The sequence below is a fragment of the Schistocerca cancellata genome, chromosome 4 (assembly GCF_023864275.1).
Source record: "Schistocerca cancellata isolate TAMUIC-IGC-003103 chromosome 4, iqSchCanc2.1, whole genome shotgun sequence".
NCBI lineage: Eukaryota > Metazoa > Arthropoda > Insecta > Orthoptera > Acrididae > Schistocerca > Schistocerca cancellata.
Window position 1 is genome coordinate 694,884,025 of NC_064629.1, and position 19,460 is coordinate 694,903,484.

At 41.4% G+C, this 19,460-nt stretch overlaps 1 protein-coding gene across 1 annotated transcript in view; it reads left to right on the forward strand.

The window, feature by feature from the left end:
- LOC126183768 (PI-PLC X domain-containing protein 1-like) overlaps nucleotides 1-19,460 on the forward strand; it is a 77,966-nt gene that overhangs the window by 13,550 nt on the left and 44,956 nt on the right. Inside the window, exon 2 of the mRNA XM_049926001.1 lies at nucleotides 16,134-16,292. Within this exon, the coding sequence (XP_049781958.1) occupies nucleotides 16,134-16,292 (159 nt within the window). The remainder of the gene's footprint in view (nucleotides 1-16,133; nucleotides 16,293-19,460) is intronic.

Below are 19,460 nucleotides of genomic sequence, written 5' to 3' on the forward strand. Positions count from 1 at the left end.
GTTTCGTGGATGTTGTTCTACATGCTGTGTTTTGGTTGCATTTTTGGCGTTCTTCTTCTTCTTACAATTGCCGTTTGAAATTTTATTTTCCAGACTTCGCAGCACTCGCAACTGAAAACGATATCAAAACAAGTGGTTAGTTCCTTGTTGCTTGTGAGCATTTTGGTGTGTCCCCTTGTTTTATTCGGCTTCCCCCGTCGAAGGTTCCCGTCCTCCCTTGGGCATTGGTGTGCGTGTTGTTCTTAGCATAAGTTAGTTTAAGTAGTGTGCAAGACTAGGGACCGATGACCTCAGCAGTTTGGTCCCTTAAGAATTCAGACACATTTTTGAACACCTTGTTTTACTATTTGCCGTGCTGCCTTGCATTTATTTGGGGCCCTTTCTATATAGTTTTCCACTGCCAGGTTATTAATATACAGCAATAGCGAGTCCAACAATGCTTTGCTCAATTGCTAAATATGTATGGGAATTGGATATTCCTCTTAATCTCCTCATCCCGCTCTCTCTGTCCATCTCCCCGTTTCTGTGTCCGTCACCACCGCATCCCCCTCTCTCTATGTCCATTTCATTCCCCCCCTCCCTCTTTCTCTGGCCTTGAGCTTTTTTTGTTGTTATTCCAAACGAAACCTTGATTGGGAATTGAAGTCGCTTAAAATGAATAGTAAGTCGCTTGGGATCCTCGGCATCTGAGAGACGTTTCCAGCTGCTGGATTTGTGAGGATAGTAGCTTCAGTGACAGCATTTCACATAGTTTTAACCTGCATAGCACGATAAACTCAGACGATTCAGATTCTGTAGTAGTATTCTAAATGTTATGTGATGAGTCATGAATACAGTTTTCCTGTGACCCATTAAAACCGACTGCGAGGAAGAAAACGAAACAGCACATTGTTGTGTATACAATTTTTGTTTAATATTAGATATAAGGATAAAGGACATATATGGCTTAAACAGTTTGTATAATGGGTGCGCTCTGATAATTAAAACTGACTGCGAGAAAGAAAACGAAACCTCACATTAGTACAGCACAGTGTTTTGGTTCTCGCAATTCGTTATAACAGGAAACCTGTACATTGTTGCTTAAAAAATAATTATATCCTAATGCGTCTGAAATTTTATTAACGTATCGTGTAATAATTTGAAGTAAAGCGTTTAAAGACTATTAGGGATTTTTGCTATGAACGCTTTCATATTACATATTATGTACACGTTTATGTATTAAAACATATAGGCTATGTCCTTCCGAAAGTTTATTAGAGTAGCATGCAAAAATTTGCAGTAAGTCGGTCGAGAACCTTTCGAGATTTTTGGTAACTTTAAACGTCTAGTGTGTTCAAATGTGTGTGAAATCTTATGGGACTTAACTGCTAAGGTCATCAGTCCCTAAGCTTACACACTACTTAACCTAAATTATCCTAAGGACAAACACACACACACACACCCATGCCCGAGGGAGGACTCGAACCTCCGCCGGGACCAGCAGCACAGTCCATGACTGCAGCGTCTTAGACGACTTTTTTTTAAATCTCATTTTGCTCTATATTGGTCTATGAATTTATTCGTGGCGGACGTCCGATGACAGCCGTTCAGGTTCTTTGTTGATCCGTTCACTCAGTTTTTTTTATTACAGAAGGTAGCTAACCCTCTGACCGAGCATGCTGAGCTACCGTGCCGGCGACCGCTCGGTTAATCCCGCGCGGCGTCTTGTCTGTATACAGCAGTATAGATGAAGAGGAAAGGTCCCCACATGCTACCCTGGGGCACGCCTGAAGTCACTTCTACACTGGTAGACGACTTTCCAACCAAAATAACGCGCTGTGTGTCCTTGTTACGAAATTTCTAACCCAGTCACAAATTTTATTTGATACCCTATATGATTGTGCTTTCGTAAATAAGCATTGTGTGATACTGATTCAATTTCTTTCTTTTGTTTTAGAAGTCAACAAATACTCCATCCACCTAATTGCTTTGATCCATGTCTTTCAGGATGCGTTGTGAAAAAAAGCACGAAACTGGTTTCACATGACTGATGTTTTCGGAGTCCATGCTGGGTGGCATGGATTTCGTTCTATTCTAGGGACTTCATAATGTTTTAGCTCAGAGTATGTTATAAGATTGTACAACAGATGGCTGTCAGTGATACTGCACAGCAGTTTTGAAATTCAGTCCTGCTTCCCTTCTTGTGTACAGATGTGACCTGTGCTTCTATCCAGCCACTGGGCACAATCCTTTGCTCAAGGGATGCACTGTATATTATGATTAAAATAGAAAAATTGTTTGTAATGAATAGTCAAGAGTTGTCAAAGTGGATGCATCACTGATGATAATCCAGACAACTGTAACAAAGTCAAGTGCTTTGGAAGTGCAATGTTACATAGTTGCTCACAACAGTTCTATTAATATAAAATGTGTTGTGTGGGGGCTGTGCAGGCAGTAAAAAAAATCCCATGAAAAGAGTGGCTGGTGTGGTGCAGATTCAAGTGCAGCTTCTGTATAGAAATTGCCAGAAATTCCACCGGTCCCTGGGGCAATCTCAGTTTTTTTCTCAAAGCCCTGACAGTAATATACACCATGGGACCAAAAGTATCCGGACACCCCTATGTAATGAGGAACTGAGCACCAGATTTGACAATAGGTAAACCAGCCAGTGAGTACTGAGTTGTCAATAGAAATACAGTAACAGCAGAGTAGGTCGGTCTGTAGAGACCAGTGACTTCAAATGTGGATTAGTCACTGGATGTCACCTGAGTAACAGATCCGTCAGGGACATTTCAACCCTTCTACAGGTACCCAATTCGACTGCTGGTGGTTTGATAGTAAAGTCGAAATGCGAAGGAACAACCATAGCTAAACCAAGACCAGGTAGATCTCATGTAGTGACGACCATAAACCAACAAGCAAAGCAGAGGGTGACTGTAAAAAAATAGTATGAAATCGGAGGAAGGAATCATTCGTGAGTTACAAAGTGCTGTCAGCAGTTGAGCTAGCACAATGACCGTGCGTCGGGAGCTGGGTTTGGCAAATGCCTGCAGAATGTTACCTGTCATCATGGTACAGTGAAGCATGGATGAGGTGGTGTTATATGGGGGAGATTTTCGTGGTTATGGTATCGTCACCTTACTGCACTTAATATAACGTTAAATGCAGAAGAATATCAAAATATTTTGCAGCACTGTGTAGTGCATACAGCAGAGGAACAGTTTGGGTATGATAACTTTTTGTGTGAGGATGGCATTGCACCCTGTCAATGATCAGCATCTGTGAGACAATGGTTTGTGGACAACGACATTTCTAAAATGAACTGGCCTGGCCAGACTTCCGATCTGAATCAAGCAGAACACATTTGGGATGAGTTATAACGTCGACTACGCTCCAGACCCCAGCGCTCAACATCACTACCTTCTTTGATTTCGACTCTTGAGAAGAAATGTGTTACGGCATAAAGTCGAGCACCAGCACGCCAATCAGGAACGAGAGAGCAGAGAGGGATGTGATGAAGTCAGCCAATTGCATGCTGACAGACTCCTCTCCAGGACAACGCGGCAGCAGCGGCCTCTATGCGAAGAGGCTGGCTGCGGCCCAGTTCTACAGCAGCTAGAAGACTAGTAACTAGATAGAAGCGTCAAAGTTCATTGCTTTGGTCGTACATTCTATATAGCTCAAACTTGGAATTGTTATACTGAAGAAATCGTTTATTTTGTCTGTCGCCCTTTGCTTGCGACACGTCTGTTTAACACAAAGTTAAGTATTGTCAGTCACTTTTCGTAATAAAACTCATTAATACGGTTTGTTTGAATTGTTGACTAGCGATCCGAGAAAGCAGGTTTTCTAGACATCGAATATTCCACGACTAGGCAGGATTCAACAAAATAAACTGCCATTCCTCCACAGACATCCACACATCACTGAAAGTGTACGCAGCAGAGATCAAGCCGTCATAAATGCGAAGAGTGGACACATTCCATATTAATGTCCACTAATAAGTCGCTGGGTACTTTTGATCATGTAATGTGGAGGTGTGAGAATTAAACTGGGGCAATAATCTTGGATCTTGGTTTTTAAAATAACGTCTGAGACTGGGTTCAACGTTTGTTTTACCATCTCCAGTTTCTTTTCGGCGTCATCTGTGAGTTTGTGGACAGTAACTTTGGTGCCACTGGCAGCCTTTACATGTGAGCAGAATTTCTTTATTAGAAGGCTTTCGATAAGATCTTGTTAGCTGTTGAAAGAGTCACACATTGCAACATGTAAATGTGTTTCATTGAGCAGCCTTCTGTCTACAGCCATGTGCTCTGTTTTACATTGATTGTACAATACCGGTAGTCGTTATTTCCTTAGAAATTTCGTTATAGAAATTTTATGCCGTGGGCACTCCATCCCTCCCCCTCTTCCACTGCCTCGTCAAGAACTATTCTACCAGGCACATATCTATCCATTGCGTGGTCAACTTTTCTTGTACACATGAGCCATAACTTATCTACAAGGCCATAGTTGAGAAATGACAATACTGCATTTTATCTAGTTTACTGAAATTGTAAAAATTTCTACTTTTTTTTGCCCTTTGCATTCGTTAAAGAGGGCAGGTCCATTTATTGGTATTATATCTAACATATTTCTTCATGACTGGGCTTCAGGAAAACCTGTTCTAAGCGGTTCACAGAGAAAGAAAGCATTTACCATTGTTTTACATGATGTCTTGTCATACAGATTACTCATAGTAACTGTCTGAATGGATTGCTGGCTGATTAAAATCTTCTAGCAATATCATTAAGGAACATAACTCTTAGTGAGCCGAGGTTTCCTGGATTTTTTGGTTACATCTGGTGGTTGATAGAGTGAGTGTTTGCTCATCCTCGATCCTGAGACTCGTCTGAACAATCTTGCATACATCTTCAGGTCCTGTGGGCTTAACTTTCTTTTTTACTACTGCAACGATTGCACCACCTACATTCCTCATTAATAACGTGTCCTTTGTTATGTTGCGGTTAATAGTGGAGCTCAGACCTACCAGAAATTTCCAGTTTCAGTCGTCATGGAGAAAGCGAGGATAGTACAACTTTTGTTACTATTCTCTGTACAAGTAACCTGATTTATAGAGGTTACTGTTCTGGCTCAGTAATCTCCACGGATTACAGGACTGACGTTTGCTTCGGAAATAGCTGGCACTAGTCACTGGCCACAGGTTATCGGACACTTAAGAGCGGCAACAAAAGTGTATTCTTACTCGAATGACTTTTCCAGCTACGGTACTTTACTGAGTGTGACGAGTTTTCAATGTGCAAAAGGAAGTTTTCTGATGACTTGTTCACAAATACGGGGACGCTGACTGAACGTGAATGCTTTTGTCAGGTCACTAAGTTCATCGACGTGCCAACTTTCGTAGTTTCTTCCGAAATAATCTTAAATGAGTCTTATGCTCAAAGCTTAACGTTTTACCTATCTTTACAATACCATTGGCAACATAAAAGAAAGCTTTATGGTGCTACCGAGCGAGGTGGCGCAGTGGTTAGACACTGGACTCGCATTCGGGAGGACGACGGTTCAATCCCGCGTCCGGCCATCCTGATTTAGGTTTTCCGTGATTTCCCTAAATCACTCCAGGCAAATGCCGGGATGGTTCCTCTGAAAGGGCACGGCCGACTTCCTTCCCCATCCTTCCTTAATCCGATGAGACCGATGACCACGCTGTCTGGTCTCCTTCCCCAAAACAACCAACAACAAATTTATGGTGCTAAACATTAGGGCGTTTTTGTCTATGTGTTCATCCAGGATCTTCCAACAGATAAGTAATCAGAGCCAGGGCCTATCCATTGTGCTCAAAAGGAAGGGTGTTAAATTATTCACACGCAGTCGAAGGTGCCCATGACTGAGTTTTTTGCGCAAATTGAACTACATGGGCCTTTAGTACCTCGAGATCGCACTTGTATGATTGTTTTCAGATTTGTACACATCAGGCCGGCTCTTAATGCCAATAAAGATATATGTGAGTTGGGTCTCACCATTCTCCATCATACTTTGTGGAGGCCCCAATGAACCAAATTTCGTTCTGGATCTTGCATTAAAAATTTTGATACCCATGTAGATGCACTTCATAGTGCAAGTGGTTTTAAAAAGTCTTCAAATAATTGTGGTAATGGGAAGTCTTTGGTGGAAAATTTTTTAGAAGGGGTAAAGGTAATTTCTTACTACATAAGTGGAGGCACATAAACAAGTAAGCTTGTTAACAGCCTCAAAGGTGAATCCTTCTTCAGGCCTAACTGAAAAACACACACACACACACAATACTGTAACAGCACTGCATCTCATCTTGTGTGTGTGGGTTTGTATTGAGAGGAGTGGGTGAGAGAAAAGGGTGGTGGAAGCAGGTGGAAGGGTTGGAGGAAGTAAGACTGACGACAGTGTGTGGGGAAAAGTAGCAAATGTATAGGATATGGATGGGGAACCAACAAGCTAGCACTGGAACATGTGGGGTGAGTTGTGTGTAGCATATAGTGCTGTGAAGGAGTGGATATACACTCCTGGAAATTGAAATAAGAACACCGTGAATTCATTGTCCCAGGAAGGGGAAACTTTATTGACACATTCCTGGGGTCAGATACATCACATGATCACACTGACAGAACCACAGGCACATAGACACAGGCAACAGAGCATGCACAATGTCGGCACTAGTACAGTGTATATCCACATTTCGCAGCAATGCAGGCTGCTATTCTCCCATCGAGACGATCGTAGAGATGCTGGATGTAGTCCTGTGGAACGGCTTGCCATGCCACTTCCACCTGGCGCCTCAGTTGGACCAGCGTTCGTGCTGGACGTGCAGACCGCGTGAGACGACGCTTCATCCAGTCCCAAACATGCTCAATGGGGGACAGATCCGGAGATCTTGCTGGCCAGGGTAGTTGACTTACACCTTCTAGAGCACGTTGGGTGGCACGGGATACATGCGGACGTGCATTGTCCTGTTGGAACAGCAAGTTCCCATGCCGGTCTAGGAATGGTAGAACGATGGGTTCGATGACGGTTTGGATGTACCGTGCACTATTCAGTGTCCCCTCGACGATCACCAGTGGTGTACGGCCAGTGTAGGAGATGGCTCCCCACACCATGATGCCGGGTGTTGGCCCTGTGTGCCTCGGTCGTATGCAGTCCTGATTGTGGCGCTCACCTGCACGGCGCCAAACACGCATACGACCATCATTGGCACCAAGGCAGAAGCGACTCTCATCGCTGAAGACGACACGTCTCCATTCGTCCCTCCATTCACGCCTGTCGCGACACCACTGGAGGCGGGCTGCACGATGTTGGGGCGTGAGCGGAAGACGGCCTAACGGTGTGCGGGACCGTAGCCCAGCTTCATGGAGACGGTTGCGAATGGTCCTCGCCGATACCCCAGGAGCAACAGTGTCCCTAATTTGCTGGGAAGTGGCGGTGCGGTCCCCTACGGCACTGCGTAGGATCCTACGGTCTTGGCGTGCATCCGTGCGTCGCTGCGGTCCGGTCCCAGGTCGACGGGCACGTGCACCTTCCGCCGACCACTGGCGACAACATTGATGTACTGTGGAGACCTCACGCCCCACGTGTTGAGCAATTCGGCGGTACGTCCACCCGGCCTCCCGCATGCCCACTATACGCCCTCGCTCAAAGTCCGTCAACTGCACATACGGTTCACGTCCACGCTGTCGCGGCATGCTACCAGTGTTAAAGACTGCGATGGAGCTCCGTATGCCATGGCAAACTGGCTGACACTGACGGCGGCGGTGCACAAATGCTGCGCAGCTAGCGCCATTCGACGGCCAACACCGCGGTTCCTGGTGTGTCCGCTGTGCCGTGCGTGTGATCAATGCTTGTACAGCCCTCTCGCAGTGTCCGGAGCAAGTATGGTGGGTCTGACACACCGGTGTCAATGTGTTCTTTTTTCCATTTCCAGGAGTGTAGAACAGAAAAAGGAGGAACTGCAGGATGAGAGTGTGAGTGTAGAATGAGTGAAGCTCTGGGCGGGGGGGAGGGGAGGGGGGCGGGAGGAGGAGATGAGTGCAGGACAGGGGCTAGCAGAGATGGAGGCTAGGAGGATTGTTTGATCAATGGATGTGCTGTAAGGGCAAATCCTGTCTACATAGGTAATTCGGAGAAGCTGATATTCAGTGGAAGATCCACATGGCATGGCTTGTGAAGCAAGGATTGAAGTGGAGCATGTTGTACTCAGCTGCTTGTTCTACCACTGGGTGGTCAACTCTTTTCTTGGTCACAACTTGACAGTGGGAATTTCTTTGGATAGATGGCTGATTGGTGGATCATGACCAAATAAAAGGCTGTGCAGAAGTTACGGCAGAGCTGGTGTATGATATGACTGACTTTGTAGATGACCTTGCTTCTCATAGTATAGTATATGCCTGTGATGGGACTAGAATAGGATGTGCAGCGTGGATGCATCAGCCAAGTCTTGCAGCTGTATCTTCCGCAGGCGTATGACCCATGTGGCAAGAAGTGGAAGCAGGTGTCGTCCGAAGATGGACTACGATGTTTTGTAGATTGTGTGGTTGGTGGAATGCCACTTTGGGAGGGATGGTAAGGACTGTGGGTAAGATGTTCCTAATTTTTTGGTGTGATGATAAGTAGTTGAACCCTGGTTCCAGTCCACACTGATGTTAGGTCATGAAGATGGTTCTCTTTGCAGCTGGTTCATGGGGGTAATTGGAGGACTAGGGACATGTATTAGTATGGCACACGTGGATCAGATTTGGTGGGTAATTCCTGTCTATGAAGGCCTTAGTCAGAGCTTCAGTATTCTGGAAAGGGATTGCTCATCACTGCAGATGTACAATCCAGGGGAGAGACTTTCTAGGGTAGTAGGTTTGGCAGTTATCAAAATGGAAGTACTATTAGTGGTTAATGGACTTGATATGAACAAATGTTTATTGATCTATCTGATATGTGGAGATCAATGCACAGGAACGTCATTTACTGGGTTGAGGAGGACTATGTAAGGAGGGTGGGAGGATAAGTTTGAGGTTATAGAGGAATGAGGACAGGCTGCATTGCTCCTGGAGAGATAGAGGTGGAGCCTCTCCACGCCCACACCGGCATGATGGCCAACACAAAAGGTCTACTGCCATCTCTGCATAAGGGTTAGTATTCACTAAAGTGAGGTGTCGCAGGATGTGAGTACTGCGATGTTTGCGTACGTCTGGTTAGGATTAACCATTAATACGTGCTCATCTGGAGATAGATTGGTCGAAATCAGATGAAGGACAGCGGTTTGAAGGGCAGAGGAAAAAAAGTGCCAAGGCAAGAGCCAAGGGAAAAGAACCTCTGTGAAAGTTAGGTCGGTTGGTAAGAGCAGTAGCGGTTGTCTCGCTGCCTGTGATAAGCTGTGCAAGGATAGGCTTTGTTAGTAGTGGGTATCATGCATGATACCTTGACGTTGTGCGTTTGTGCTGCTCGGCGGCTGGCGCTGGGTGCTGGTACAGAGTCCTCGTTCAGCGTCAGCAACCTGCAACAGTTAGGTTTGTTATCAATCTTGTGTCTGATAGGTCATATACCGGAAGCACAGTGTGAGGGAATGTTGGCAGATTGTTTGTGCATCTATGGGCGAGCTCGTCGGTGTCCCTGCTGTGGCCTGTTGGTCAGCTCTAATAGCAGCTGGTAGTTGCCAGTCAGTGTTGCTGATATGCTGGGGCTTACCGATGTTTGTCGCTGTTTGCGTATATTAGTTTACCATAGGTGACTATGCCCTAGACAATGGTTTTGGGATCTTGGGTCGAAAATTGGGTATGAATGTTAGGGCATACCCCACAAGTGATATGCTTTCCCATCTCCCAGGAAACATGAGAAATGAACAAAGGCTACCCACCACCGGACAAGGCAGGCTAAAGAAGTTATTCCATCTATGAATTGCTACTGTCAACATTTAACCATGTCCGAAAGAAGCTAGGAATTAGCTGAAACATTGAGAAACAGGCACGTACACATTACATATATCCAATAAACCAAATGGAAAGAACCAAAGGCCCGGGATATTGGTGATGGATAGAAACTGTACTACAACAGCACAAGCAGCACTCATAATGGCATAGACATTGTGACTAGTGATAGGCATCAGGACAGTGTCACAAATGTATACTGAATATGTGACTGACTCATGAATGTAAAAATTGAGTCTGGCACGTCTAAACTTTGAATTGAGTCCTGTTACAGACCCCAGGTTGTATGACCTGATGAAGAAAAGGATGAATTTTGGACAGAATTAGATACCCATCTGTGCACTATTGATCTCGAAGAATATCTGGTAATAGGAGGCAACCTCAATGGTCTTGTAGGATCAGCAAGAAATGAGTATGACCAATGTCATGGTGGAAATGGGCATAGCACTGTCAATGAGGATGGCGTATGATTGCCCAAGCACATGAGCTTGTGGTGACTAACACATTCTTCAGGAAGGAGCATATACACCTGATAACATGTACAAATTGACTATCTGCTTACAAGAAGACATAACCTGAAGCTACTAACTGACATAAAAGTCATCCGCTCAGAATCGGTTACTCCCCAGCATTGGCCTCATGGCATGGACCTCGAGCTGAATATCCACAACTGAAATCATCCCCAAATCATTGAAGTGCAGAGAATCAAGTGGTGCTATATGTCAGAATGCAAAGCCAGTATCAGGCATATGGGGCAGCATTACCAGCCAAGCCCACTGTGAAGTGAATAACATTCTTGGTGGGACAAAACCAGGCAAATGAGCAATCAATAAAGAAATGTAATAGTGGAATGAAGATGTGCAAACAGCTGTGAGGGAGGAGAAGGCTTTCAAAGTATGGTTCTAGTCCTGCACTGATGAAGATCTGCAACGCTACAAGATGCAAAAATTGGCTGCCAAGCGAGCCGTTGCAGCAGCCAGATCTTCTTACTATGTGTGTACTATTAACTAGACACACCTGAAGGAGCAAATAAAATTTATCTTCTTGCAAAAGCATGCCACCGAGGACATTGGTCATGTCAAACACATAAAGGACAAAGACCATCAACCCCTTCGAATCCCTCTCAGCACTCTCCACAGATGGAGTGTGTACTTCCCCAAAATCAGCAATGAGGAATTTGACCATTCTCCAACACTGAGTGCTGATACAGTTGCTTGACCTGTACTACCAATTACCTCCCAGGAGATCAAGGAAGCAGTCAAAAAGATGAAGAATGAGAAGGCTGCTAGCACTGATGGCATCCCACCTGAGGTGTGGAAGATCCTTGGCCACAAAGATGTCACAATTCTTACTATCCTCTTTAACAGAATCATTGATGAGGATATAGTTCCAGCACTCTGGATGATTAGTTTCACACTGCCAATCTGGAAGAGAAAAGGTGACAGAATGTTCGCTTTATTGACCAATTTGACAGCTGTGTCACACCATGAAGATCTCTGACCAGGTTATAGACATGAGGCTCTGCACAATTGTTTCTATCACCCCAAATCAATGCAGAATTATCAAAGGAAGCAAAACCACAGATGCCATTCTTGCTGTTCAGTTGCTTATTCAGAAACACTGTTAAATGAACAAGGGTATTCATGTGTCATTTGGAAAAGGCCTTTGACCATATCCCACATCAGCTTATTTGGTACATATTGCGATCTCACAGTGTCTGTGAAGCCTACATCGAACTGCTGTTCTGGAATTTCTCCAGCAATGTCCGGTGTGCAGTGGGAACATCACCCCTTTTTACTATCAGTGTCAGAGTACATCAAGGTTCAGCACTGTCACCGCTGCTGTTTATCCTCTGTATGGACACTGTGTCATACAACCTACAGTCACCCCACCCTTGGTCACTCCTATATGCTGATGATGTTTTACTGGCAAATGAATACCATGAAGACCTCCAGGAACAGATGCAGCAATGGACTCAGTGAGTTGGTAACACTGACCTCTGACCGAATATCAAAAAGACAGAATACATGGAGTGTGGTACTCAAACTGATAGGAGCATCAAAGTCAATGGAGAGGGCCTGAAGAAAGTAGAGCAATTCAAATATCTTGGCTCACTCATATGCAATGATGGTGAAAGTCTACTGGGTGTCCGTGCCCATGTTAACAAAGCCTGGATGAAATGGCACAAGGTGAATGATGTACTGCATGATTTCAGTATGCCTTTACACATTAAGTCAAATGTTTATAAGACTGTAGTATGCCTACTCACACTTTATGGGTTGGAGTGTTGGCCAACAACAATGAAGCATGAGCAGACTCTCCACATGATGGAAATGTGCATGCTCCGATGCGCCGTTGCGCTTACCCAATTTGAACATGCAACAAACATCAACGTTCAACAGCAACTTGGAGTTGCACCCATCTCAGACATACTAAGCAAAAGCAGGTTAAGATGGTATGGACATGTCACATGCAGTAAAGCAGACTTGGTTACAAGAACAGGTATTCAACTGGACATAAATGGTTGACGAACTTGTGGCAGACCCAATACACAATGGATGGACCATATCAAGAAGGAAATGTAATTCATCAATGGTACCTATGAAGATGCTCTTGACAGACCAAAATGGAGGTAGATGCGTCAACAAGCATACCCTGTTAGTGCAGGATAAACACTAAGAAGAATAAGAAGAAGAAGAAGAAGAAGAAGAAGGCCCATAAAGAGGTTGTCATAGAACAGTGCTATGTGCATGCTCATGGCTGTGATGTGGATTTGTTTATATACATTCCACTCAAAGGAGAGACAGTTGTGGTTAAGGATATAATTTGTCAGCTGTATAAGGAATGATGTGATGAGCTTGGAGTTGGTAAGACACTGGGACAAGTAGTGTTTTAAAGTGGCAAGGCCATGGGCATGGAGGATTCTGGTGTATAGGAAGATGGCTTCAGTAGTTATGGGTAGGGATGCAAGTGATAATGAGATAGAGATGTTTGAAAGACAGAGAAGGAAGCGGTTTGTGTCTTTGATATAGACAAGCTGTAGGCAATGAGTTGGAGATGATAGTTAATATGAGGTAAGATTCTTCCATCGATAGCTCAATGTATCTTCTCCAAATTCTTTTATGTGGCCATTAGCACCAACAAGCTATCCACTCGAATTAGTGGTCAGTACAAAAAGAAAAGAGTTGATCACCTAGTGGCAGAAATTGCTACTGAGCAAAATATGCTCCACCTCAGTGGCTGCTTTGCAACCCATTGCATCTGGATCCTTTCTGTCTAATACCAGCTTCTCTGAAGTATGTGAATGGAAATTCTTTGATATTCCTTGATCAAGCAGTCCTACTGACACCAATCTCAAGAAGACACTCTCCCTCACCTACCTGCATTGCTGTCCCTATAGCCTTCACCAACTTCAATCATTTTACACTCTCACGTTCCCCTTCACAGTCTGCCTCTTACTCTGTTCTTGTTTGGACTCTCAGTCCAATCATGCGTATAATTGTGAATCATCTACAAATCCCAGTGCCTGTGCCAGAGTTAGCTCACTGGTGCCACATTTGTATCCAGCCATGCCTTAAAAAATGCAGCCAGGCCTTCTGATTTTCTAACATCTCAGAGATAATCCTGGGCAGCTTAGCTATTTACAAGGACTTGGTTTTCTTCTGGCCACACCCCAGCCATTAGTACACATATCTATAGTAACCAACCATCCTGTCAGACTTGTATCTCACATTTCAGATGTTGCTACATGCCATAGTCAATGTTTGATATCATTCTGGGACTGATATTTAATTAAGAGCTTAGACATTCTACTGGAACTACAGTAAGAATTAATGTTTGGGAACACAGTTGGGACTGATAAATTGTTTTTCCCAGTTGTGATGTCCATCAATGCTAAAGCTGTGATTAAAAATAAATTTTTCTGTTGTAAGATACAACGTAGACCTACAGAGAACCATTCACCACATCCTTTTTAAATATGATATCATCACGATTGCAATGTCAATTGTTGCAAGCTAACTGAAATCAGTAATTTAGCAATAAAATTGCTTTGTTGGAGATAATTTTACACGACTTCTGTAAGCACTGTATCACAGAATGAGAGATAACTAATACTGCTTTCTACATGTGACAGTGCAGACAAAGAGGCCTTAAATCACTAATTGTGCAAATCTTTTAAGTGGTTGACATGAATGATCAGTTTAATGTTAACTAGAAGTAATGTCACATCAACAGCGAGATCATTAAAGACAGAGCTCAAGCTGAAATTTGACATGGGGGAGGGAGAAAACACATGCGACTTTTTTAAAGGAAAGCTATTGGCATTTGCCTTAAAAGCCTTAAAGAAGCTGTGGAAAACCTGTATCTGTATGGTGATTTGAACCTCATACCTTTCAAATAAATTCCAGTGCCTTAATCAGTGTACCATCCTTTGTGACCTGTCTTTTCTATGAAGAGCCTCTTTGATGATGTTGTGTGCTCTCATAAAGACACGGAAGTCTCAAAGTAAGCTGTGATGTGTTTTGGTTGTAATATTGTGATGTAAAATGGAAAGTCCAGGATTTTGTTTCATACTGTTTTTTCAAGTCACTAATACATATATGTTTTTCTCAATGCTGTGGCCTTAAAGTTTTTTATGAGGGATACAGATATGAGAAGAGCTTTGATTGTGAGACATTATGATACATATAATCAGTTCACATCATAATACTCACACTCTTCAGTGACTAAGACATTATTTGTTTTCCAAAGCTTATAAACTGAAGTCTTCAAAACTAAATCTTGTTTCCAAGGTTTCGAATGATTTCATGTTTCTGCACTGCTGGCAAAGTTCTTTCAAACATCTTTATATTCAGAGCCTGCAGCTTCCACCAAGTCTTTTATGGCCTTCTGAATGTACACAAGATCATCCAGAAGGCTTCAGATAGAAAGAATGGTTCAAGTGAGATGGCAGAGTGTTTAACATGCTGAACTTAGATTTGGAAGGTATGGGACTCAAATCCTTATCTTGCCAGTGTAACACTAAATTGAAACAAAAAGTTTTCAGTTCTAAGTTGCAGTTTTCTATAGTAATTAAATGAGATCATTGTAATATCTTAAAAGTTTTGAAGCCAAATATGTGATATGATTTTTTGTATTCTTAGTGTGAAAATATGATGTTCCCAACAATTGTTGATTGTGACAATTCTTCATTCTGTTTCCTGGTGAAAACCAGTTCACCAAAATGTTTCAAAAAGCTGAAATCTTCTAACCTGAATAATTAACAAACTAACAAGTTATTTTAGTGAAGGAATACATTTTTGGAAACAGAAAAATCTAGGCTACAAAACTATGATGCTGGATTTTGGAAAGAATTACATTCTGAGATATGAACATTCTTGAACATGACAATTTTAAAAATGAATAACTTTTAAATTATTGTGAATTTGAAGAAAGTAAAATGTTTGTTGAAAAATGAAGAAATTGTACTTTTTAAATGAACAATGTTAATCTTCAAAGAAACATTTTTTAGTAGTATGGCAATTTGAAATGCATTTGGTCTTCAAGTCTTATTAATTATGAATATTAATTCTAATAAAATGTACCCATAACAACTAATTATACCATTATCAGCAGTAGTCTGAAAACTATCTTGTGAATAATAAAGTTCCGAGAACCACAGCATGAACAAAAAAATTAGTTATTTCATGTAACCATCATATATGTATTACTAATAAAAAGAATCAGAAAAAATAATATTGGTAACAGGAGTGGCATAAGATCAAGCAGAACAGTCCCACCTCACTCTGTTACAAAATGTTTACTGAATAGCTTATTGTCTCTTCTATTTAAAATTGTTTCCCAGCTCTGCCTCTCTATAGCATGAAGCAGAGTACTGTTTGTGACACTCACCAACGTACTATCTATTTGTGTTCTTCCCTCATCTTTTAAACTCCCAGTGTAACATTCCACTTCAATTGCCTTTTGGAAGCACACAAAGAAAGTGGATATATAGAATGACACCAGACACCTGAGACTGGTAGTTATGTGTTTAGAACTGAATATGTATCCTCATTTGCCCTAGACTACTGCTAGTTGAATGCATATTAAAAACCTTTCTGCCAACTGAGGAGCTATTCCTAACACTAATGATAAACTTCCACATGCAACAAATTAAATTCCAGTATATGAAGTTTGGTGAATGTGAAAAAAAAAAGTTTCTGTTTTCAGCTGGAAATGGTTTCCCAGATGTGTCACTCACAGTGTCTCCTGCAGAGGGGCATGAATCCAACACACTTCAGTATGATCTGGAACTGAACTGGCAGCCTAGTCTGGATGCAGACTGGATTTGCCTTTTCAATGTATCTTCACTGCAAGAAGTAACACAAGGTATGGCCTCCAGCAACATTGGCTTTGATACTTGATTTACTAGCATTTTCAGTTATTAGTATTTCCTCATGGTAACCTTTCCAGGTACTCTTTAAGTTAATTAAGTGTGAACAAGGACATTCTCCATTCTTCACTAAATGTGCTGACAAAGTGGTTGTCATAGTTCTTGCTTACTTTGATACTTAACACTACTCATTTCCTACACACAAATGAAAATAAAACAGAAAAGTTCTTGTGATGCTTGAATGTTTCAATGTGTCCTAAAAATGCAAGCAATTTACAATTCTGCTACAAGCTTGAAATTTTAATTGTGTATGGACTGCAGCCACCAGTGGAGTTAAAAAGCAGAAGCTGTATTTTTGTCTTTGTTTTCATAATTTTATAGTAAATATAACACATCCCAAAAGTTTGCCAGTCATGGTAAGAATGGTTTTCCTGAAGGAGCTATAAAGAAGTGAAAAATGAGGGAAGTAATAATAGTTCATATATCTATGGATGGTGCACATGTTCGTATTTCACCTATTTGACTGTGTGAGTTGGTACAGTGGTTACAACACCAGACTGATATTTAGAAGGTGTGGGATTTAAATCCCTGTCCAATTATCCAAATTTATGTTTCAGTGGTTTCGCTACATAATTTCAGGAGAATACTAGTATGTTGAATACCTTATTGAACAGAACATGGTCAGTTATATTTCCATCTTAGACCTATTGAGCCAATGCTCCATCTCTAGCAATTTTAGTGTCGATGATGGCCCTTACTTTTGCAATTTTTTTTATTTTACTTAATTCAGTTTTTAAAAAGGAAAATGTTTACACATTTTGACAAAGTTTAAAATGCTGTTTAGAATATCAGTATTGAAGGAAATAAAAAGAGCAGCTTATATAACTGTCAAATACTGTGACTCTTTTCAATATTTGAAAAAATAATTTTCATACTACAATATCAGAATATTAACAATAAACAACACACTTCTTTTTGTTGTTACACCATTCTCAGTTTGGCTGTAGATGCCATTTACCTGATTTCTAGTCAGATTAATAGAAGGATTTGCTGAAATGTTGTGTAGACAGTCTCTGAAACCCATTCATTTATTTGAACTAAGAACTACAGCACTGCAGTATGTTGTTTGGCATTGACATTTGTGCTGGACATGAATGACACAGGCAACTCAGCTCGGGTGCAATGAACCCACTCATGGTATACTTTCAGGATAGAGACATACAAACAGTTTGCTAACACTGGTATTTCCAGAATATTCTTACTCTTGGAATGAGAGACAGAGGGTGTTCTGTTATGCAGTTTCCACTTTTACTTGAGAGTACAGCAAGTAAAATGCGTATAGGCGAACTGTCAGTTTTACACACACCTCGTTAGTTAGTTTGTTAGTAACATGTTCCATGGATCCTTAAACAGATGTCTTCAAGATGATTGTGGGTGAGCACCATATATTGTTCTCACAGTATGTTTTTGCACAATGAATACTTACTTTCTTTAAGATGAATTTCCCCAGAACAGTATTCCATATCACATTCAATGACAATAAGCAAAATGTGTCAACTTATTGTTTTGTCCCTTCCCCAATATTTGCAATGATTCTAAGCACAAATGTGGCAGAACTGAGTTGTAGAGGTTTCAAAATGTGTGTGTGTGTGTGTTTTTTTTCCAATTTAAATTCTCATCAACATGGCCCTAAGAATTTTGAAGTTTCCACCCATTTTTTTACTTCCTTGCCATATGTTATGCTTATCATTGGTGTTGTACCCCTAGTGTGCAGAAATGAATACGTTAGTTTTTTTAGAAATTGAGGGTGGGACCATTCACAGAAAACCAGTCGATGATACTTTTAACAACTTTATTTACCATTTCTTCTGTTTCTGTATGTATGCACAGATTGTTTACAATACTAGTGTCACCTACAAAAAGAAGTAATTCTGCTTGTCATATACTAGATGGAAGATTGTTTACATATATGGGGAACAGTAGTGAACCCAAGACTGAACCTTGGGGAATCCCATATGTGATTTCTCCCCAGTCAGAATTATGTCCCTGGACTATTTTGCTTGAACTGCAAAGCACAAATTTCTGCATCTTTTGGTTATATATGATGCTATCCATTGGTTGGTTATACCATCAATCCCATAAAATGTAAATTTATCTAGGAGAATACTGTGATTCACACATCCAAATGCCTTACAGAGGTTGCAGAAAATACCAACTGGTGCTATTTTATTATTTAGTGCTTGCAAAATCTGGTTATTGAACATGTAAACGGCATTCTTAAGACCAACCCTTCTGAAACCCAAACTGTGATTTTCTAAGGATACTACTGTTGCTAAGGTGAGATACTATTGTAGAAGACATCACCTTCTCAAAATTTTTGGAGAATGATGTCAATAATTACTGACCTGCTTCACTACTGACATCTCTCTTATTGCCTTTCTTAAGGAGGGGCTTAAGAATGGCATTAATCCACATTATGTGACATGTATCCGAATTTACACACTAGAGACTTCACATCTAGAACATTGTCAGAGAACTGTAACCTGACTTGACTGCACAGTGTCCCTAGCCCACAGTTTATAAAACGTCACAGAGAGGTTTTTACTGTGACTCAGGTCACTGGCAAACAATAATGGGTTTAAACCAACTGCCTCTATGTAGATAAAATCATGAATTAGTGTCCTTAGCCAAAAATATTAGTTGATATATTCAATAAAAAATTCTAGTAATAGTGTTTACTTGTTTCTGACACTAATAGTACATGTTTTTGTTGGTTCTACATACACTTTCATGACCTAAAATCAGATACCAGATGCTGGTATAGGAAAAGAACCTTTCTTCTTCTTCTTCTTCTTCTATGAGTGAGTGTCTCAAGGATGCATGCTTTAATGTATGAATCCTATAACCAATGAATTTTCCTATTACTTTAAAGTGACTGATAATATATTTTTTATTATTTGTGGTGGTACAACACAGTAATTTCATGCACACAAAGAAACATAAGACTAATTGGCAAAAGGAAGTGAAATTTAAAGCAAAAGTATAAATTTTAAAGAATGCATCAATTTAAAATGTAAAAACAAAGAAAAAGGTGCTAAATATTTCAGTATAAAAATCACAAAGGAAAGGGGTGTATTTAGGTAATAGTTACTTTAGTAACACCA